Raw genomic sequence first — 23,879 nt, 5'->3', positions numbered from 1 at the left:
CCTTCAACAAGGGATAGTAAAGATCCCTCTGTCAAATTATTATCAAAATAGTGTTAACTTGTGAGCATCGTTACAGGCTTGTTGCATGCATATTTTAAAAAAAATCTGACGACCAGATTTTCTGCAAATACACAAAACCGGTTTTAAAGGCCTGTTTATATTTATCCATGTTGCCATGGCAACGGCATATACGTCAACTTTACTATCAAAAAACCAAAGTTCGTGTTGTTAACTTGCTTGCTACTATTTTTGGCGACCAACAGGATCTAGAGGTTTAGAGAAAAAGGTAAATGAAACATAGGTATCAAAAACTGTGTTCAGCCACCTTAAACACACTCGACAATGTTCTGCTAAACAATGCAACCCTCAGCCATAAACTTATGTTTCATTTCATTGGCTTCCGGTTGGACCAAGAAATCCTTATTTACGATTTTCTAATATAAGAAAGGCACTGAAAAATAAGATCGTAAAGGTCTCGCGTCTGCTGACTTGAAGAGTTTGCCATTCTGGCAACTGCAATTATGTCAGGTCAGTATGATGATGTCCAAACGATTATTTTGGTCCAACTAAAATCTCAGTACTTTTGTGTTGCCTGCACTGCGTGAATAATTGCAATTGATGTCGTAACTATATCAGAGAAGGCCAGAAGAGATCAGTGATAAAGGGTACGTCTTTTAGAACGTTGGCCATGATGTAGAACCATGTAGCAGCACTTACATCACAATGGAAATATCCATTTGAGTGTAAATTGAAGTGCTACCTTTGCTTCTTTGTAATCCATCTGAGCGTTTTGTAGGCCCATTTCCATTACTCAGTTGATTACTTTCAGTGGGCTAACGCTCAAATGGATTTCATGGGAATGAAGATAGTACTTTATTTACACTCTGATATTCCTGTTGAGGTCAATGATAAGTTGATCGGGAGGCCTATTTACACGGTGAAAAGGACTTCGCAGATAACTGAAATTGTAGATGATAGCGTGAGTGAGTCTACTACACTGTCAAGCAAGTTGATGCTTATCGACCGTATCATTTTGCACAAAGAGTGACTAAGAAAGCGGTAAACTCTTGGTAAACTCTATTCCCGCCATGCGGAACGAGGCAATCACAAATGAACCAATGGATAAGGTGTTATGTTTGTCGACCAATCAAAAACCAGGTTGTATTTCAACAGCAAGAAGTGTGGATACCGAAGAGAAAAAACTCCGGGAGTGCTGCCTTTCGAGTTTCCATACCTTTGAAGTATACTAGTATGTCTTCTGGTGTATTTTCCCGACAGATTTTCCTCGCTTAGGCTAAATATTGAGAAAAAGGTAAATTAACCGATTAGAGTGATTTATAGTCGGTAAAGAAGAATTTTTGACTTTCAGTTGTGTCAACATAAGCTGACATTTTATTAAAGCTTTAATGTGTAGGAAGTAAAAATTGTTTCTTGGGCTTAATTAGTTGTCTGCTAGTCCTATTCATCGTTTTCATTTTGTGGTGAGACTACTACTGGGAGGTACATAAAAATGAAAAAAATAAATAAGTAAATGAAATAATAGATCAAGGTAAATGAACAATAAAATAAATAAAGTCGATAAAATTATAAATCGTTAAGTGATTCAGGCTCATGTATTCATTTGAGTGAGTTTATTCATTTGAGATATTTGGAGGGCCTTTTTCAATGGATGCCTGTGTTAATATGTTTACTAATAGTATACATACATTATAAGATATATATCTATATCTATGTATATAATAGTATACATACATATATATATATAGTCTATATATATATATATATAGTCTATCCTTGCAGTCATAGAGTGCTCGTTGCGTTTCGCAGAGCGTAGTATATCTGAGGATTGAACTGATCAATAAGACACAACTTTTTCTGTGACTCTGAGTTTCACGCTTACGCGATCATCAGACAGACTTTAATGAAGAATATACCTCGCTTACTTTAAATATATACCATGGTTGGTTAATTAGTAAATCTATTGTAATCTGAGATTGATGTTAGCTAGGAAGTATTTGTTCTCACAGCGGCATTTGGAAATTAATTCAGTTCTTTTGTTGAGGTTGCGTGCTTTGTAGGCTTTAATGATGTGGAGTGTTTCAGTTAGGCAAAGATTGCATTGTTTGGAAATGTTGTTGTAGGCGCTTGCTGAAGAGATGATAGACCAGCAACAACATTTCCAAACGATGCAATCTTTCCCTAACTGAAAAACTCCACATCATTAAAGCTTACAAAGAATGCAACCTCAACAAAAGAGCTTAAGTAATTTCCAAATGCCTCCACGAAATATAGGTGTTCTCTATAAACGTGTCTTGTCTTCATTTGTGTTTTATATATTAATTGCTTCATGAAGAAAACATCTACACGTATTGGATGCTTGTGAAAGACTTTATATATATATATACTTAGATATAAGATATACAAAGATATAGCTTTTTAACATTACAAAGCTTTGGGTTTCTTGTCCAATTTAGCACTCTACTAGGATGAGTCATTGCAGCTAACAATATTATTGTGCATACTCACTAGCTCTGTAGTTTGAGCACTCTGGCACGACTTAGATGTACCACATATGTGGGACATTTGGGGTGGCTTTTTAAGCTTAACCTCCATTTTAGATATCAACACTACGCTGATGAAGCCCGGAAGACCGAAATAGTACTGTCTGCGCATGCATTTATATATATATCTATCGAAAGATTTCCATAAGGTTGAAGCAAAGCGTGCTGAATGCTTGATTTAGGAGCAAGTTTAATAGAGAATGGAAGTGGGAAAATAACTAAAAATAATTGTTTTGAACTTTGTAGAAAAGAGTTGATCGAGTTATATCAAGGTTATCAAGACCTGAACAAGTTAATTTACAAGATCTTGTGAGCTGGTGGACCTCTACATGCCGGTGTAACGAATGGTTAGCCTGTCAATGGACTTTTTCAATGATTTTGGGGTCCTTGTCAGTCCATGTTGCTTTGGCGTACTCCAGTAAAAGCTAGTTGGCCAAATACTTTGTAGGCTCTTTCCTTTACTTTTGGAGGGGATGGCTTTAGAGTACGTCTGACAAGTCTAATAGATTTATATGCCGTGATGGAAATTTTATCATGGCCCTCTTCCAGGTAAGTCTTACTCCTCAACCTTGCATGCAGATAATTGTATGGAGGAACCTTAATAAGGCCTACATGTACCTGTGCATGTGATATGGTAGCAACACAGGAGACTACTTTTTGGTTAAGGTAGTTCTTGGATCAAAACTCTTGAAATCAATTTCTTTTTACATTAAGTATTCCATTGTTTCATGTCTAGATTATGCTCATAAATATAACAAAATGGTGATAAACTTGTTTAATTGACCAGTTAGGAGAAAAATGAAAACTATAGTATATAGTTGATCATTTATTGGCTGGAAATTTGCCTCAAAAACAGCTGTTCATTTGTTGGTAATGTGGGTAGCCTTAGAGTTACTGCTGTGGATCAGTTACCTGACACCCTATACAAAAAAGGGAAAGCCAGTATAGCAAGCACCATTTTGCAAGTTCTCTCAGTAATGATTAAAACACAAGAGACATTTTTTAATGAATAATTCTTTATATACAAATGTATTTACATGCACATATGTACAACTTCACTAATAAATTTTTAGCTTAGGCCCTGTTTTCCCCATATTAAGATATTTTGAAGAAAAAAAAACTATTTTATATCAATTTCATTTCTAATATATTTATTATGAAAATACAATCCACACTGCCCACCGAACATTAAATAAGAGAGGCTGTTAAGGGTCCTCAATTGCAATAATAATATCACTGTTTACCACAAGCTATATGCTGCATAATGCCTTAAAAATCTAAAAACAGCACTGTAATTTGCATGCATACCAGTTTATGGAATTATGTTTTGAAACAAAAATTAAGACAATGTTTTTTTTTTAATAAAAAGATTTCACATCTTCTCCATAGATGAAGCAAAACTGAATATGGTTATTGGCCAAAAAACCATCCTGGAAAAAATAATCATTTGCATCTAGTGCAGCAATTGCATCTATTGAAAGTGTCGACTTTCTCTTGCAACCAAGTGTCACTTAAATCAGTGAATTAGCATCTTATTGTAATGGTTATTAAGGTAAAGGTATGCAAACATTCAATTAAAAATAACTATTGTTGCAACCACGTTAAGGTAAAGGAGCATTACCAAAGTTTTTTGGCATTTTTTTTACATTTCCATGTTTTGGAGGTGAAAGGGTGATGAACACTGCATGCAAACTTTGCATTTGACAACTATATATACAGTGTGCATGATGGCATTTACACTCCACCTAAATACAGGACTTCAATGAGCGATTAAATGGCATAAATTCTACATTACAAGCACACTATAACCACTTTGAGTCAACATGTTACCAATCCCAACAAGAAAACAGCTGTACCTGAGTCCACAATATGAATCTGACTGTTGAAAGGCACATGTTTTTGTTTTTTGCTGTTTTCTCGGCATACATTATGGCAATTATGAAACACTGCTCTAACACGTCTTGTTGTACTTTATCTGCTGCTGATTTTCGTGTTCTGTTGTTTTGCCAGGCCATGTAAGTTACATGTAAGCAAGTCTTCATTTTGGTGTTTGCCTGAAAGTAGGCAGCCCTTCCCTTTAATTCACACTGAAACTTATTGAGATCCATGCATGCAAAAGAAAACACTCGTACTGTAACCAGGAAACGTACTACATCGCATTTCACATTATATAGGGCAAGTAACCTTTAGAAAACTCAAAATGCACCCATAGTTCAATGACATTTCTGTTAGTACGAAACTTGCTCAAGGAATACTCCATGCATTTGCCTGTTACAAACAAAAGCAACATAATGCCTTTAATGGTAAGTGATCACTTTCACTGTAATTAAAAATGAGCAACAATTTCGGACAACATCTGAGAGTAGTTCTGTTCCACATTTAGGGAAGGTAGTTGAACAGACTTGTCACCATCATGAAGTGACACACAAGATAGTGATGTGTTAGCCCCTGTTGACTGCTTATGCTCAAGAGAAAGCTGTGGAAACATCTTTTCAGCAAGGCTTGTCATCATGCATGGGTCCTCCTCAAGTTTTGGCAAACTTAATGCAGTTAAATCTGATTGAGCTCTTCTTGGTCTAAAGGAATGAAAGATATTCAATCAAAAACAGATCTACTCTGAATAAATCAAAGAGTTTGTTCTGCTCACTGGGACCTTTAATCAAACCATACCAGCCAACTTTCCTGATTTCACCCAGAATCCCACCTAGGACTTCAGTTTGTGAATTGCCCTTTTGTCTGTTGCCATGCAAATTATAGCCAATTATGATTTGGATTTTTCAAATGTTGATCTGATTGTCAAGAGGAAAAATAAACTTTACCACATAATGATTTAGTTTGTATGTTTGAAAATTTGGATAAGTTCATAAACTGATCTTGTAAGTATTTCTTTTTAAGAGGCAGTTATGGGGTCAGGAAACTACCAAAGTTCTGATCAGTCAAATAAAGTAGATGTTATTTCTCATTTAATCTGACATAAACAAAAAATATAAAACCATTGACAGTATCGTAAAGCATTTAGGTGGAAATTTGTTGTGAATTAAACCGGTTGCAAGAGTACAAGTTGTGTCTTTTACATGTACATGTATTTTCTATTATTTACACATGTAGAATAAATTGAGAGGCAATGAAGTATTCAAAATAACTCTGCAAAAAAGATAAATAAAATTAAATGCATTTATACCTACAAAGCCAAGAAAGAAAGTTTATAAATTCAGACTATTCCTCCAATAACTGCTATTGCTCATTTTAATAATCATAATGCCCTTTAAACATTAGCTGGTCAATCAAGACAAGTATATTTTATTGTTTTAATAGCTTGGATCAAAGCAAAAGAAAAATTATTTGTCAATTTAGTACAAGTGTTTTGTGGCATGTATTGCAGCCTGTGTGCTTAAATTCACTTTAATCTGATGGCTGTTGAAAAAATCCTGATTTCAAGATCAATAAATGATTATCACAAGCATAGTTGAAATTTCTAGTAACCGAACCTAGAAAAGTTCTGATGCCCTGACTGATTATAGTGTGAACTGTTTTCAAACCCCTTGGCAATATTTACAAGTGTATGTACCGTACAATTTGCATGTTTATCAAGAAGTTGTTAGGGTGATAGTCACATCATTTCTAGAAAGGAAAAGGGCCCATATATTCCATACTTGTGTAGAGCTTTTTACTGTCAAGTTCAGTTTTGTGGAAAAATAATTCAACTACCATAAAAGAGTTATTCAGAAAGGTATCACAGTGAAGTGTGTGCACTATGTTATTTACTAAATGAAATAAGGAAGAGACAACTACTGAAGGGGCATGTGACCAATCCCTAGGCAGCTTCATCATATATTGTTCTAATATTGAGCTTTAATCAGTTAACTACTAACAGAGCCGTAATTCCTTTTTAGGTTGTAAGTGCCGCAAAATCTATTTAATGTGGCCTCTATCTAATCACCAAATTCTTAACTTGGTCACATATTGGTATTTGCTTCACAAGTACATACATAGCTAATAAAAATAATTAAAACTCCAACAGACATCAGTGAGCATCATTGCAACACAGTTTTCAGAGGTTATGGCTTAATTCTGAAATTACTCCTAGACAAACATCAGCTATTGAAATATTCTGTCCTAAAATCATTAAAGCAACAAGTCACTGTGTCTTTCTAACAAAGTACCCAATCATAATGAGACTGATTCTCTATGTTTAAGTTTCTTACCACTAATGGCTGCTGTTGAGATGGACTGGATCTCTATTGCTGATTTTGAATACTGTAGTTGTTAAACACAGAACCTAGGCGGTATCTAGTGTTTGTTTGGCCACCTTTGCGAATGAACAGCCAAGTTGCTTGTTACAGTTTATTGTAATTTGTGCTTTATGACAGGATTCAATAAAGGTATTCTTTTTTCCTACTGAAGGTATATTTTAATTTCAAAATAATTATTAACTTGTGCGATGTGAGGTTAAATCAACTCTTCCATTATTATACAGTTATTTACATCACACCAAGTTATTGGTATACTTGGGTACCACACAGTTAAATTGTTACCATGAACTGTTGAAGAAAGTGATCCAAGAAGTATTGATTTGTTATTGCACTACTCTTTGGACTAATTAGTTGATTGTCAACTGTTACTTTCCTCTTTTTTTATTAATTAAATTACTCGTCTTTTTTCATTGTGTATTTTCTTTCCAATGGATGCAAACAATCATCTTACCTTCCTCTCTTGATGACAAACTTCTTGGTCTTGTCTTCCTCTACAGTCTCAAATAGTTTTAAAAGTTGCTCTTGTGGAGAGCTGATAACCAGCTTTGGTTCCTTGGGAGGTCTTGGCAGATGCTTTTCTTCTGGTGGTGTCACAGGCCTTAATTTGCTCACATCATCACTTGTATTGTTGGCATTATAGAATAATGGTGGTAATGTTTGTAAAGATCCCTCAGTGCTCATTGAGCTATTCTGGATGTTCTTGGGTTCCTGCCAGAATGACTGAGGTAGAGCTCTCATCCTCATTGGTAGGGGACCTGCCAAACATTAAATTGAAACATTAAGCATATACTGTTTTTTAATGTTATTTTCCTTTTTGTCTTTCCGCTCTTATACTGCTTTAATGAGACTCGACTCTTAACTCATACATGCACAGCTGTATCTTTCTAACTCACGATCTAAAGTACAGTAAGTACCTTCTTTTCTTTGAAAATATAGCTTATGTTTTGGTTTTGTATGTGTACTCATGTATGCAGAGGAAAATATTTATGTTTTGTACGAGTACTTTGGTTCAAAGCTGAGTGGAAGGTCTCTAAGTGTCATGATCATACTGGCTGCTTACAAAAGGTGACCTGTTATGATGAGCATTAATTAAAGCTATAGCTACTAATTGTTTCAACAATTCTGGTGGTTTCCTTTAATGGTAACCAAAAGACTGCATACATTAGTCAGAGTTACTTAAAAGTACTTGTATGATTTCAACAGGATGAGAAGCACTATCACTGTCATAATATTGAACCATCATCTTAAGTTATTCTATTTTTATTGTGTTGTTGTTTCCTAATTTGGATGCAAAAGATCAAATATATTAATTTTGTGATGAATAACAAAAGCCACACTAAAATACTGTTCATTTATCATCTCCTTACTACAAAGTTGTTTTTTGCATAAATATAGTATTTTTAAAGAAAGATGTGTTTGTTTTAAGCAACTGACAATACTTTTTCTAAAATTATGTTTAACTGTTGATTGAGTTCAAGTATGCAAGCTTGTAGTCAGGGTATATTGTAATAAACAGTTTATGAATTAAATGAAACTTGACCAGACAGTCAGGCTTTATTTTTTTCTTCTTGAGTCCATTAGCTGGGCCACTCCTTGGATTATATGCATTTAATTAATTAGTTATTATTGTTACCATAAATTTAACACTCACAAAATACCACATAGTCTTACCACATAATAAGCAAAATCAGCTGGTACCCACCCCTCCTCCTGAGAGGACACTCTAGCTACAAATTATCCTATGTAAACAGAGAGGTGCTAAAATACTTCTCTTAGCAACATTATGATAGGTGTAAGGAAAGATTGCTGGGGCTCGTATGGATGGTTTAACTGTACTTATTTTAACAGCAAAGGGTTGTTTTGCAGTACGTAAATAATCCTCAACTCTTGGTATTCATACATAAGATACTTCACAGCATCACACCAAATGTGCAAATGAAGCTGTTCAGAAATGTTTGATATAAACTGATAGTAAACTTAGGCTGGTATCAATAAAATTGCTATGCTGAGTCTAATCGGTGAAGACGAAAATGATAACATCTAGTGAGGACAAATCTGTTCAATCAAATCTGAACAAGAGGTTAGAGAGCATTTAGTAGTTACAGATGCTTTTGCTATAAATATGTAGCCAAGTTGAGTTCTCCTTCCTTGTCATATGTAAAGGCACAAACCATCAAAGAAAACAGGACCTTCACATTAAATATAGTATCACAAAATAACTATGGAGGGTTCAGATGCTTTTTATTGCAAGTTGTAAACGCAAAAGAAAGTTGGCATGTTAGGTAAATTTAACACCAATATTGAGACGATTTCCACGCTTGAAGCCTCTTGCAGTCTAAGTTATCACTGCATGTAGCAATTTCACAAATTATAAAGTAGGTTTGGTGTTTCCTTATTTGTGCTCATGCGTGCAGTTTTGCATGCAGCCACTAACAATATTATCGAAACACACGAGATAAACTGGATCAAACGTGACCTGTAACTGCCAAAAATCGCCTTTTAGTACATGTAAACTTTTCTCAGTCTGCACCGGAAGAATAAAGTTCCACAAATCTTGTCTAGCAGGGAATATTGGCCTGGCCTCATTTAGTAAGCCTTTAATTCTCAGGTAATTTTTTTTTTATTAGTGAAATATTCAGATAGCATTCAGATAGCTAGTTTGCAATTTAGTCTTCGCTTGCTACATTTCTTGATGAAAGAGAATCAAGAATAAATTAGCGCGGTGTCCATACACCGTGAAGTTATTGTTTATTGTGAATATTAGATACTTGACCATGTCTTGGACAGTTCTTTATTATGACTCTACATCTTAAGTTTCATAGTTTCACTGTGTAGGTAAAGTTTGGAAGATGTCATAATCAATAAGTATCATGGCATTAAAATGTAGGCATAGGATACATCGCAGTGTGGCACATATATTTGATATAATGTGTTCATTAGCCACCGTAAGCGTCAAAAAGAAACCAATCAAGAACGTTTACGATCTTCGATGATCGCCGTTACGTTGTCGGTTTAGTCTTCGTATTAACTGAAACAAGTACCCTCCAGGGGCAAGATGGAAGTGGAGCCCTTTTAGTTCAAAGTTACTGATACTAATTAAGTGTTAAGATACTGATTACGAACTGTTCATATCGCTTAAAAGCGTTGTGGCTACTTGATTCGAAAAGATTTATTATGACGGATAGATTTGCTAAACGCTCGACGATAAAAATCGTAAGAGGGCCCATGTGGGCTGAAAATCGATTCAGTGTGGAAGCTTTAAATTATCCAAAGATTGGCACAGCCGGTCGTTGGAAAAGATGTGTTAGAATGCACAAATCTCTAGATTTGCTGCGCACATCTCCTTAAAAGTGCAAGAGAGATTTAACCGGACTGGAAAGCCATAGAGGAAAGACACTGCCTAGTATCTGACGCCGCAATCATAGTTGTGGGAAGTAAGGTCAGTCCGTCGATAAGGGTTCTGACCGGTATACATATTACACTTTTTGAGCGCCAAGTGAAGTCATGCAACCGACGGCCCTCTATGGAAGTGAAATGTTTATATAAAACAAAGATCCACACGTAAATACGACCACAATATATAAAGCGATTTACAAGAAAATATGTTTGTCGGATAAACTAACACAGAACGCATTTGTATTTTAGAGTCGCATTCTTGCGTTTCGAAAATTTGTGAGGCATGGCGAACTGTCATATTCGTTTGCTCCCGTAAGGGCAGCTGTACTTGCCCAGAATAACAATTCCCAAAGCGAGAACACGCGATGCACGAAGTCACGTTTACAAGGACCTCTTTGATTGGCAAACTCTTTACAAGCCAACATCTCATACTGCATATAAAGCCATGATTACAGCCCGGCTGCGCGGAAGCAGCCCAGTCGATTTCCACAAAAGCAGCTTCATATGAAAAGGCTTCGCGCTATTGAACTGCACTGTTGTCGTGATGGTGTTGCCGAGACGGTCAAATTCGTTTATAGCCTTGTTAGTGTTAGATTTATCACACCTAACCGCAAAATATCTTCCTTCAATCGATTATTATTAGCAAACTACTATTTACGTAAAGCTTTGATCGAAAGACCTCGGTGTGTTTTTTCTATATCTAATTAAACGGTTGAGTAATGTGAAGGACGCTAGTTAACGGTGGCACTGCACAATCTGCGTTGATATTTCATAGACAGAATATAAATTTGATTACAACCTTACCTCGCTTCGGTTTTAACCGGGCTTCAAGTCTGTTGAAATCTGGTGACGTTTCTCTTCGCTTTAGAGTTAAATTCCCTGCCTGTGAAAGCAATAGTCTTTGTTTGCGGCCTCTTTTTGACAATTCCTTTGCTGCATTTTCTCTGATGGGCGCTAATGGCGGATTGACCTTGTTTAGCGAGAGGCCTTTGCCTCTGATCACTAATGGAGGAGGTGATTGTGGCGATGATGGTCCACATGGGCTTGGAGGTGATCTCCAGGCTAAAGTATCCTTGTTTGGTTCTCTGCTTCGAAATGGATCCATCCTACATGGAACTGCGAAGTCACTTCACTACAATGATTGCGTTTGCTCGCACTCTTCCGGTTAGAATACTGCAGGTCGATAAGTGGCGGTGTTAGGTTTCCAGTTCAATTTTAGTGCCGATTGTTTTGCTCTTTCACGAAACAGCTTTTCTTAGGAGAACCAGGTTCTTGTGATTTTATTCCCATATCCCACTTAACACTAGAAAAAAATTGCTAACAAGCTGCATAGGTCGTTAAAGATTTCCCCTCGTCGAACTTAGTCATTGCGCTTTTGCGGTGGTAACCATGTGTTCCCGCGCGTTACTAATAAACTGTGTGGGTTTGGCGGCAAAATGTGATTGGTTTAAACTTACGTCACCCAAAGGTCATGTCATTGGCTTGTTTCACGTGTTGTACTTTTGTTTCAATCGTTCTCTATTGTTTTCGGGGATTCGGCTGGAAATTTCCGACATATTCTGGGAGGAATTTGCATACTATTTAATTGAGTTCACTGTTAATATTAAAAACTTTGTCAGCCGCTCTCTTCATTTGGAGGTTCTGGGGCAGCAGGAAAACAAAACCTCGTAATGTCCGCAGTGTGCAGACAGAATGGTAAATCAAATCCACAGGGAGATTACAGTTTTCGTTGATTTACCAGACTGTTTATATATTGTACTTGTTCACTTAGTAGATGTGTCGATGATCTGTTCGTTATGCAACGAAAATAACATAAAAATCGCACCCTCGTATTTTTATGGAGAAAAGGAAATATTGCAATAGCGACGAAATAAATAAGTTATTTGGGCATTGAAAAGAAGTATCTAATACTGAAGTTGCTTTTTCAGTTAAACCATATCTTATCAGATGTCACGATGAAAACGTAATGGAAGTACCAATTAGGGTAACATTTCGAACAATTCACACCGCACCCTCTCTCGGCTGCCTAGTGACCCAGGTAAACAAGGTTGTGACGGAAATATCACGCCCAGAATGGAGATGAGTGCCAAAAGATCACATACATTTTGCTGGTAGTTCCTTCTTACGCCAGTTTTTGTTTCTTGTATGGATGATATTACTTTCAAAAATATTTCGGGCTTATCAAGGACTAAATGAAAAAAAATTATGTGACGGCGGCAAAGACGATAATTGAAAATGATTGTGTGTATAGTGAAGTCAGTGAATTCAAAACAGCCGGAATTTACATTCTCTTCGTGCCTTGTCGTCTTTTACAGTTAATAGATGTGTTTAGTTTCTCGAGTTTCATGAGGGTGAGAAAACAATTAAAGAACTTTTGAGTGGGAGATGAAATCATGGCTGAGAACCTTGACCTTTTCTCAGAACGGTGCCTCCATGGAAAACATCACCTGCAAGTGAAATACCTTGTATTTCACACACTTTTCGTTATTCACGTTATTGCCAAATGAAAACAGTAGCTGAATAGCTCACATTCAGAAGAGCCATGTGGATCAATTCCCTGTTCAGTTCTTGTTGTTGTAGTATGCAAGGACAGCCATACTTGGATTTCAATCAACCTGTGTCCATCAATAGAGAATTTGATTTCCTTGCGTCTGTTTTGTGCGGGCACTGAAAAAGATCAGTCGTCAGTCAGTTGGAAAATTCTTTAGGCCCCCTACCCGCTGCTGGGGTGACATCCGGTTCATTCACGACACCGCGGGACTGGAATAATTACGACACTGACATGCAAATCACCGGCAACTCGACTACAGACGCCTAAGACAAGTATTCACCAAAGCGCGTGAGGTTTGCAACCAACTTGGCGTGTGCCATGTTGTCTTTTTGACTGCTCAGTCATTGTAAGGATTAAGTCGTTAAGAGCATTTTTTACACTCTCGTGCCGTGATTTCGTGTCATTACTTATATGCATAAATCATGGAGCCGGGTCATAGAGTCACCTTCTTCAGACTTTGCATTAACAGAATGATCGTTGGTTAACTGAGAAGACAATGTAGCGTGATTCTACGTCGATCTCGTCTGTTACCTAACTATTTAATGTTCCTTACTGAACCACAACCCACCGATTCAAACCCGAAGTGAAAAGATGTATTGCATTTGGGGAATGTAGACAAATAAAGCAGTAGACTGTTTATCTTTTGAAACTTAATCTTACTCAGTTACTGCAGTTTCACGTTAGACTGTGAAAAACATTATTAAAACCGCAAAACAATTGTTAAGAGATGAAAATGTGTTTCTATGCGGTGTGTATTGTCCACCGCTGGTTCCGTGGCGCCTGTTTTCTTCCGCTTTAAAGACACAAAGACGCCTTTTTTTGAAAAATTGTTCGCTCTTTATTTTCTTTGCTAGATTTGTTTAAAGCATACATCAAATCTTTTTCCTGCACTAAAAACCGATATGGGAATTATCCACCAGTTTAGGTACTATTTTGTAGCACTGTGCAATGATTTATTTGATATTCGCACCTTTTAGTACCTGCTTGAAAATCGCGGGTTTGGTCGTTTAGCAAGCAAGGAACAGTTTTTCCCAGGTCTCGTCAATCTCAGAACTGTCAAGAGACAGTCTTGTACCGTGGACTCCTGAATTTGTAATTAAGCTTAGGTCTTTGACTGTCCCAGTTTTTTTTCCTTGTCATATCTTGTTAGCCTTACAGTTATATTTAGGGTACTTGTCCCCGCATTTGCGGTGGCTGATCTCATAACAGTTTAATTTCATTCTCCATGACTTCAGCAATGATTTTCGTGACTAGAGTGACCCATTCATCATTTCTTAGTCGTTCCTTTTTAACAGTCGTCAGTCGTATTATTTGACACTGTGACACGAAGTCGGTTCGCCGAGATAAGCTTTACAATCCTAGCGCAGGTATCGCGTCTACCAATGTTGGTATCTCACCGCGCACTGAAAGCTGGATTGTTTACTCCCCACACGTACTTTGATGGAGTTCTTCTATCTGACCTATTTACACTTTATTCCCCTTTTTTGTGCTTTCTGGCTCAGTATATGGGCTTCTTCCAGCAACTCTTGACGTCAGAACAACTTCTCTTTGGCTCTTCTCTGTGACCTTCTTGAAAAATGCAATTGTAGTATTCTTGAAAGACTCCCCACACAGCAACTGAATAACTCATTGCGTGATGGGGAACGAACGAAAACTGTGAGCCCTAAATCAGCAGTAATAGACACTACTTCATGACATTCCCGATACACCAGTTAAGTTGTCCCTTGTTCTTGAAACGCTCTTCAATTTCGTACATCCTACCTCCTGTCAACAAAATGTGTTAAAATTGCAATAAAGCAATTGTTTCAAGTACCGGATTCCTTGTATTTCCGTAGCATACGATGAAATAGTACCAACCTAAGATGATGCGAGTTTCCGTTTTTCACAATAGTTACTCTGATTGGCTGAAAACTGTTTGCGAATAACAACCTGAATTTGGACCAAACGGAAAAAACAGTTTTTCTTTACACGTTCGGTCTTTGAATGATTCCTTTGCCGTTTAGTTATACTGTAAAAAAAGGTCACCCCATTTGCTGTTGAATTTTACTCGCAGTGAAGGGGGGGCGAGCGATGTTTCATGCAACCTCAGTCGAAAGTTGCTCCGAAAAGCATTTGATAACAAAACCGCCCTGCAAAAAAGAAGAACGACGTTCCAAAGAATTCCCCATCCTGCCTGAAATTTGTGCGAAGCTTGGAAACGCACAAGGGTCGTCTGCTGGCACCGCTGGGAGCCCCCATGAGTGTACACTCATGTGGCAGTGGAGCAGTGGATTGAGCAGTTGAGCCAGAGATCGTAGAATTCTGTAGAAAAAATAACTTTATCAAAAACAATAAATAAACTGCGGTGATAAACATATTATAATGCATTTTAACTCGACTTTTCGTATAATACAGCATACAAATTTTTGAAAAATTGTATATGACGATGTAAAACTTTGAAAGAGACTAGTAACTAGATTAAGAACAATGCTCTTAACAAATAAATTTAATATAAGCAGTGAAAACTGGCTTGTTTTAATTTGTTAATAAAGCCACAGTTTCTCATTGCCAACGTTTTCGTTTAACGTTGGTTTAAAGTTTAAGTAACGTTACATGAAAAGGTTGGCAGTGAGAAATTTATTAAGCAATTAAAAGAAGCTAGTTTTTCACTGCTTAGATTACATTTATTTGTTAAAAGCATTGTTCTTAATCTAGTTAACTAGTCTCTTTCAAAGTTTTACACCGTCATAGATACTTCCGAAGATGTATGTTGTATCATACGAAACGTCACGTTAAAATGCATTATACAGTGAAACCAAGCTATAATGAAGTGCAACTGTACCCAAAACATTCTTCCTTATAGCGGGGTCTTCATAATAGCGAAGGCCCCGTTATGACGAAGTCTCTGGTTCATAGCAAAAATATTCGTTATAACGGGGTAATTTAATAAATAACAATTACCAAAAATCCAATACCGTACGTCGTAGAAAACATTGTTTTTATTCATTTGCTCGATACTGTAACGCGCTGACAATCGATACATCAAATTCAAAAACACTTTCAATTAACTTTAAAATTCCGAGAAGTAACGTGTCATCACGCTGAAGCATAAGTTCAACACTGCAATGTACAGTACACGTATTTGTCAAAACCGGAATAAAGCAAGCTGTGATTTCTACTCAAATTCGTCGTTTTTACTGACTGCTTCGAGCGACCGGACAAAGTATTTGTTACAGCGGGACAGCAAATTGTGCGTTGGGACCGTCAAAATCTATTCGTTATAGCGGGGTTCGTTTCCACTTACTTACTATAATCCTGCCGGGCTTTTAGATTTGGTTCGTTATAACGGGGTTCCTCTTTAATATGCTTATCACCGCAGTTTGTTTATTGGTTTTGATCAAGTTAAAATGGCCGAAAACCAAGAGTGTTTATAAAAAAAAAAGTTCTTTCAAAACTAGACAGGATATTCCCAGATAAATCACTTAAACTTTCAAGGTACTTCACGAATTAACAATAGAATGTGGCGTTTGCAGCTACGATGGCCTCTCCAAAGGTATGCCAGTTTGCGGCCGTTGTCGAGGCGTAGTTCATAAAGAGTTCTTCCAACTCCTCCCCTTCCCAAACGCACCAGGACCTGCGTGACCCATCAGTCAGGTAGACTGTGAACCTTGCCTTTGATCAGGTTAGGTTTCACGGTACTTTTTCATAACCGGTACCATCAACAGCGAATCACGAAATCTGCAATTAATAAGTTTTCTTCATCCATAGTTGCAATCGTTCTTACACTTGAAATGCTTATCTTGAGAAGAACAATACATGAATACGGTGAACCACGTATGCGCGAGCATTCGTGAAGAAGTTTACATTTAGAATATCTTGTTCACACATGACGTCGACAGAAAAACTTACAGCATGTTTAGCGAGTGGGGCATGAAGTTGACTTGTAGATACCTAATAGCCACACAAGTAATAATACCAAAATGATTGTGTAATAATATGTTATTTCAAACATATATATAACGAACTGCTGTTTGAAATAATTTCCTTTGGAAATATTTCTAGTCTGTCAGATATCCGGGATGAAATGCTAGATAGCTGATGACAGGTGCTTAGATAGGTCAAACACTTTGCATTCCTCAGATAATAAGAGATTATTAAATGCCAAACATTTTATAGTCGTGTTTTTGAGGACCGGTCCCAGCTGGAGGCTATAGATTTGCTTTGAAGCCTAAAAATTCCTTTGGATCAGAAGTTTTTAGCAGGTTTTAGGATTTCCATTATTTAAAACCGCTGCCCTCGGAAAAAAACTCTAAATAAAAGCTTTTGCTAGTATCTACTTAATTGAGCCACTTATTGAAAACCAGTAACTTTTGCTTGTTCTCACTGAATGAGTAGGGTGTCTTCTGGCTTTCAGGGAACGCTAAGTTGTATTTTTGGTGGACTGTCTCGTGCTGTGTTGTTGACCTATGTTCGTAAGCAGTGGATTATCAAAAATATAAGGTCCCTAAATAACCCATCCGACGGCCTGCCTAAGTAAAAAGATAAACTTGGATAAAATCAAAATCAAAACAACCTAAATACTCTCCTTCTCTAATTTAACAGCGACAGGATATAAGAAAACATTGTCTTCAAGTAACAAGAAATGCAAAAACGAAGAGCAAATTGACTTGCACATGGAAACAACACTTGAAGGAATATATAATTTATTTCGTCAACTGTTTAGAAGGCTGGCGTGTGCTTTAGTTCCTTTGTACGCTGTCAGTATTATCACAAAGCCTTTTTTGTTTGGATATACTGACTGAAGACACTGTCGCGGCTACAACATTCTCAGCCGAGGTACAAGATCTGACGTGTGCCGTCTTTGTTTAGAAAACCTGACCCTTGCAGGGCTCGTGCCGTCTGTAAAAACAATTCTATTTCTATGTGTTGTCTTTACTGATATCTTACGCATTACCAGGGCAGTATCGTCCCTGGCTTAAAAAAGTGAGATCCCGGATTCAGGACCATTCAGGGTTTTAAGTGTTCTAATGGAAACAAGTCGGGATGGCCTAAACGAACACGTGAAATGTAAACAAAAACAATTTTAAGTTTCCATTCATTTTTATCACTTATCCCATGGCCAGTAAGTAACATGAGCGAACTATCAACATTTTCAGCGGTGTACTTTTTGGAACGCCTCCGGAGCCGCATAAATACAACCACGTTCCGCAAGAACCTGTAATCCAACGAGTGAAGAACTCAAGCACTTTCTCAGCTTTCTTGGACGGCGGCTGTATCTCAGCCTACTTCCACAACATGAGACTGGCTTAACGATTTGCCAGGTTCAAGCCGCAAGTAAGAGTTATGCTTAGTTGAATGCGCTTTGTTTTGCATTTATCTGTTTTCGAAACCATCAGTAGTTGCATTGGGGCTGTCTAGCCATAAACCTGGTGAGGACACCCACTGCAAATGTATGTTAACCGGACACTGACTTCAAACAATCTGGCAAATTGATTTACACCCAGGTATGCCAAAAAACACTGAATAAGAGGTCAGTGTTAACAAATGCTTTAAAATCACATTCCTGTGAGCCCCGTACGATATCGTTTTTTGGATTAGGGTACTGGAAAAAGATATTTAGGACACTCATCTGTAAATAAAAATTTTCCCAATCCTCTGCTTTCAGCTTCGCATATTTCTTGGCGGATCTCAAACGGGCTTTCCTTTGCTTTTCGCTCAACTTTCTTTCGCTTGAAAGCCTTCCATCCTTTCCTAGTCATGTAACTCCACACCGTTATGATGGAAACTTCGATATTTTTCTGCTAAAGATTCTTGGCAATCTTCCTTGTTGAATTGTTCCGTTTGTACTTCGCTTTCTCGATTGATTTTGGAACCTGACAATTGGTCAAAACAGAAGGTCGTCCGCTTCTTGGTTTGTCTTCGAAGCACTCTCTTTTCGACCACTTGTTCACCCAACGTTCCGTCTTGTTAAAAAATTTAGCGATTTCTTTGACTGAATGACCAGATGATCCTAATATGGCTGCTTGAGCTCTAGTTATACCTGCCAACTTTTTCTGAGATATAGGCGTGAGATTTTTATCCTGGGAGTGCTGGGATTTTTGAAGTCGACAGGATCATTTCCGAAGATTCCCGAAGAAGTCCGAAGTCTTCCGAAGAAGTCCGAAGTCTTCCGAAGACGTCGGAAGTCTTCCAAATTTGCATACTTTGACGAAAGCGAAAACAGCCCTCGCATTTCCCAGTCCCAGTCTTAGGACGCGTATAAACGCGAGCCCGCTCCCAGTGCTTTTCACGAGGAAGGTATCGTCATTTATTCATTTTACACATGGTTTTCGTTCCTTACGTGGGTCTGAGTTAACATGTTTTTGGAAATTGTGTCAAGCAAGACGGCAACAACTCACATTTTTCAACCAGGCGTGAGAAATTGGCCCGCAAGCGTGAGCCGGCGTGAGATCGAAGTTTTCAACCCGCAGGCGTGGACTCACGCCTAAGGCGTGAGAGTTGGCAGGTATACTCTAGCATAAACAATGCCTTACTTCATTTTCGTGATGGAGAAAACAGAAAGTTTAGGAAAAAATCAGAGAATAACAAGAAATTCGGGAAAATAACAACATACGCAAAGGGAACGAAAAATGGCGGGAAAATATGCGTGTGCACATTTGGCGCGAAAATCGAAACAAAGGCATTTAATAGACAAACAAGATTGCTATTGCCAGCTTTTTAAAAAAATTCTCTATCTAAATTTCTTGAAAACGTTCTAAAACAATTGATTTGTTAAAAAAATAAACAACTTTAAATCAGAACACCCTGTTATTTTAATTGAAAAAAGCTAAGTTTACAGCTCTGAAATCATGAATAAAGTCACTAGATGGAACTATTTGGGCTAAAATGACTCAGTTCTTGTCAGTCTCACTGAAATTTTCAACTCCACGGTCGTTGTTACTGGCATGAACAACTTGGAATTATGGCAAAATAATTACAATATACAAAGTAAAATTAAAAAATAAACGAGACTTACTGGAAGTTTGATTGTGATTTAACCGAGTTACCGTATTTAATCTATTAAGCGCTGTCCTCGAATAAACGCCACCCTCGATTAAACGCCGCAGATGGAAAAAAAATACCAATAAACGTCGCACTCGATTAAATTCGGCACCTAATCTCCCGAAGAATGCGGCGTTTATTCGAGGATTGTAAGAAAAGAATAAGGATACCTTTAATACAACTCGGTAATCTAAACTGACCATGGAAATTTATTTTATTTTTCTGTATAAAGATGTTTTTAAGGGCCCACTGACGTATTTTTTGGGGTGCGTTGCTAAGGGTGTAATGGTTAAGTAATTTGAGAAAATTTGGCATTATTTTGGTCAGTTTGCAACTTTTATAACCCAATGACCCTAAATATGACGCCATCATACCACGCCCATGGTCACGTGACCAATAAAAGAAAAGTCTAAATTTGGCTCCGTGCTACGCAATTTGGGTATTTAATCGATGGTTTGATAATTTGTATTCGTTTTTGCATCCAGCCACGCATGGTTTTCTTTTTATTTTGAAGAATGTTCTTTTTAAAGACATAAACGATACTGAAATACCCATAACTTTTTCAAAAAAGATGATTTTAAAAAAACAATGCTTAGCTATATTCTGTATTTGGGGGTGAAACGTGCCATTTAAAAAAAAATTTAATTCAATTCAAAACCGCCGGAAATTTAGCTTTTTTCTCAAACCGGAAGTCAGTTCGTTTACGCATGCGCAGTTGATCTGAAAACGAGCGCGAGGAAAGGTGAGGAAAAATCTTCGATGGAAACAACAGTTTGTGCGGTGACTTTTGCTTGTGAGTGGGTTTTCTTGTCAGCTCATGATACGATGACGTCAGTTTTGGAAGTAACATTTCACTTCCTTAGCAACGCGCGAAAAATCCGTCTGTGGGCCCTTAAGTTCGTAAATGGTTTGAACCCAGATAGATAGTTTATTAAACACTGCATCGCAGCCAAAGGCTGAATTACGCAATTATTTACAAATGCTTTACAATACTTAAAAAATTACAAATGAATCCTAGATAATAAGTCAAAAACTGATTATTAAGACAATATTAAAAATTCCATATAAAGTATTTACGTTAAAATATGTTAACTTATATAGTATGTATATATATGGGATAAAACTACAGCCTGGACTGTTTGGACATCCCATATATGAAAGTGTTTCTTGTTCTGTTCGTACAAAGCTTCGGCATATTAAAATGGCGCGGTCGTCTTAGGTTCTAGCGTGAGTTGTCATAGTCCGGTGGAAGGAGCGCTTTCAATTATGGTTTGGATCGCTGACAATGTTATCAAAAAGCTTGCTGCATAGTACGTAATGATGCTCCAAAATGGGTGTTACCCCCACCTCTATTGCCGAGTTGCACTTTCCTGATGTTATTATTGATATTGCTCTTTTCTCGAGCCTTACCAGCTCGTTCTTTAAGTACTGAGGGAGACCGTTGGAAAAGACAGGTGCTGCATAATCTATAACAGATCTCACGCACGATACATAGAACATTGCTAGATCTTGTTTCGGAACTCCCGCTCTTTTTAACTGAGTTAGGAAATAGTCTCTTGCTAGCCTTTTTGGTTATCACAGTTACATGGTCGTTCCATGTTAGATCGTTCGCTATTGTAAGGCCTAGTAGCTTTGTACTAGTAACAGACTACCTCCTTCCCTTCTATGATGACGGGATCAAAGGCTCTTTGCTCTTTAGCAAAGGAGATCCTGAGTTCTTTACACTTATCAGCGTTTAGTTGAACCCTCTTCTCGCGGGACCACTCTATTACTCTGTTAGCTATTGCTTGCATGTGACTTACTCCGCCCTTTACTACTACCTCAGACGTCGTGGTGTCGTCCACATATTTCCATTGCTGCGCGTTCGTATCAAGGTTGTTAATCATTAATTAGGACGAACAACCACGGGCCTAGGTTGGTACCCTGTGGTACACCGGCGGGGACTGGGCCCCATTCAGAAAAACACTCTGATGTAAATTTAATCCGCTGGGATCTGTCCGATAAAAAATCTATAATCCAGTTGATGATGCTAGCTGGTAATTTTACACTAGTTACGCAACTTTCTAACGAGTATGCTATGATCTATCAAATCAAACGCTTTACGGTAGTCCAATAATAATGTTCTTACGATGGCTCCGTTTCCGTGCGTACCTAAGGACCAGCTGTGCAGCATGCTGATTAGCGCCATTGTGGTTGAAGAATTTGGGATGGCTCCGTACTGGTTGTGATCAAGGACGCTCATGACCGCCACTTTAGAAATACAGGGGGTCAGGGATATCGGTCTCAATTCCTTTTGATGTCGACCACTGGTTCTTTTTAGGAGGGGGGGTCACGTCAGCCATTTTCCAGATGGTAGGAAGGCGCTGTTTGGCGTAGGAGGCGTTCAGAATTTCTGTGATCGGATAGGCCACCAAATCACAGTATTCTTTCAGCAGCCAGTTGGGTGTTCTGTCCGGTCCGCAGGCCTTCGATGGATTGAGAACTTCCAGTGCTCTTTGCACGCGCTGCTCGGTTACCCTTAAGATCTCGGGCGAGTCGGACTAGAGAGGAACCCGCTCAAGAGGAGCTGGTAGTTTATACTCCTCGAGCGGTTTGAGGAGAGCGGAATTGATGGCATTGGCTTGCTCTTTGAAAGGCAGTTCTGACAATCCTTCGATGTTAAGCTGGCTAGCCAAATCGCTGTGGGAGATCGTAAGGCCGCACAGGCGTTTTGCTTCATCCCACCACCTTTTCGGGTTTTATCCTTTTAGGTGCTGGATCTTCGGCTCATATTATGTAGTATTTCCCTCTGCAGGTTTTCCTCTCTCGGTTGACAAGGTTACGAAAATATTTAAAATGAGCTGAGTCAGGGCCATATGCGCTGAACGCCTTTTGTCTCTTCATAATAAGAGATTTCAAACTCTCGTTCATCCAAGGGACGTCGGCCGTGCAGATCTTGACTGACTTGACAGGCATGATGGTATCAAGGCCTGAATGTATGACGTCCTGGAAGACTTGCCATTTCTCTTCACAGCTCACCAGAGGAGTGAACAACAAGGGCCAGTTTATCTGCGTCAGATATCTACCCAACGCCGCCTTGCTGCTTGTTCGCAAGTCACGCCTCATGGTAACCTTTTTGCTGTTAATGTTGCGCTTTCCGTCCATAGGAGTTGCCACATCAACGTTGTGATCGGACAGTCCGAACGGTGAATATGCTTGTGGGGAGCTACCCAGGAGTCATGTCATAATTAAGTAAAGTACGGATCGTCCGGGTGAGTGTAGTCCTGACACTGAAGTTGTCTTCAGAGTCAAGTGATATGTGTAACGTCAGTAAAAAAAGGTAAAGTCTCTGTTAAGAGCCCTAGGGAGGCCCATCAGGCCGGCGCTTATCTCCGGTAACGTCAGTAGATGCTATGGTAATAATAATCATAATCAATTTATATATCGCTTTTTGTATCATACTCAAAAGTGCTTAACAATGTAAAACGAAAATGCAGTTAAGATCAATGAAATATCAGTAGAAAATTAAGAATAATCAATCAAACAGAAAAGTAAGCAATAAAATTTATAAAAGTCTGGGCGTAAATAAGTGTCATATGCTTTTTTAAATAAAAAAGAAAGAGTATCTAGGTTCGGGGCCATTCTAATTGCCAATGGAAGTTTATTCCACTTGGATGGACCAGAAAAAGCGAATGCTCGGTCCCCGAAACTCTTGCATTTGGTTCGAGGCACCTCCAATAAAGAAAGTGCGTTGGATCTCAAAGAGCTTCTGGTTGGTGCCTTTTTCCTGATGAGATCACAGATATAACGAGGCGTGATACCATTTAATGCTTTGAAAACAAGTAATAATATTTTAAACTCGATTCGAAGCTCTACGGGTAACCAGTGAAGATCTTTTAAATAAGGTGAGATGTGATTAAATTTGGGCACTAGATAGATGACTCTTGCTGCGGAGTTGAGGACCTTTTGGAGCCGATCCAGCTGATATTTTGGAAGTCCAGAAAGGAGAGAGTTGCAATAATCCAAGTGAGGAAATAAATTTTCTGATTTGTTTAATGTTGTAAAGACCCTTAAAAACTTTGTTACAAATGTTCCCATGTGAATGTCCATCGCCATGTG

At 38.1% G+C, this 23,879-nt stretch overlaps 1 protein-coding gene and 1 long non-coding RNA gene across 2 annotated transcripts; one reads left to right on the top strand and one right to left on the bottom strand.

Annotated features, from left to right (window-relative positions):
* Positions 1 to 1,173: 1,173 nt before the first annotated feature.
* Positions 1,174 to 23,772, top strand: LOC137997336 (uncharacterized). The gene is made up of 3 exons (XR_011122454.1): positions 1,174 to 1,312; positions 2,808 to 3,114; positions 23,698 to 23,772. It is a non-coding gene; the product is annotated as an uncharacterized lncRNA (long non-coding RNA).
* LOC137997335 (uncharacterized) lies at positions 3,381 to 13,073 on the bottom strand. Its single transcript, XM_068843271.1, has 3 exons — positions 11,015 to 13,073; positions 7,266 to 7,569; positions 3,381 to 5,137 (listed from the first exon to the last, which is right to left on the bottom strand). The coding sequence occupies exons 1-3, from the start codon at positions 11,313 to 11,315 to the stop codon at positions 4,888 to 4,890; spliced, it is 855 nt and encodes a 284-aa protein (XP_068699372.1). The 5' UTR covers positions 11,316 to 13,073; the 3' UTR covers positions 3,381 to 4,887.
* Positions 23,773 to 23,879: the final 107 nt, after the last annotated feature.

The sequence above is a fragment of the Montipora foliosa genome, chromosome 3 (assembly GCF_036669935.1).
Source record: "Montipora foliosa isolate CH-2021 chromosome 3, ASM3666993v2, whole genome shotgun sequence".
NCBI classification, from domain to species: Eukaryota; Metazoa; Cnidaria; class Anthozoa; order Scleractinia; family Acroporidae; genus Montipora; species Montipora foliosa.
This window is presented reverse-complemented; position numbering and strand designations above follow the sequence as displayed.

Bases quoted from the DNA above. Each gene is read 5' to 3' on its own strand.
- LOC137997335 (XM_068843271.1), bottom strand. From the start codon at position 11,315: ATGGATCCATTTCGAAGCAGAGAACCAAACAAGGATACTTTAGCCTGG. The intron at 7,570-11,014 runs GTAAGGTTGTAA...AATGTTTGGCAG, and splicing joins CCGGTTAAAACCGAAGCGAG to GTCCCCTACCAATGAGGATG. The intron at 5,138-7,265 runs GTAAGATGATTG...TCATTCCTTTAG, and splicing joins TTTGTCATCAAGAGAGGAAG to ACCAAGAAGAGCTCAATCAG.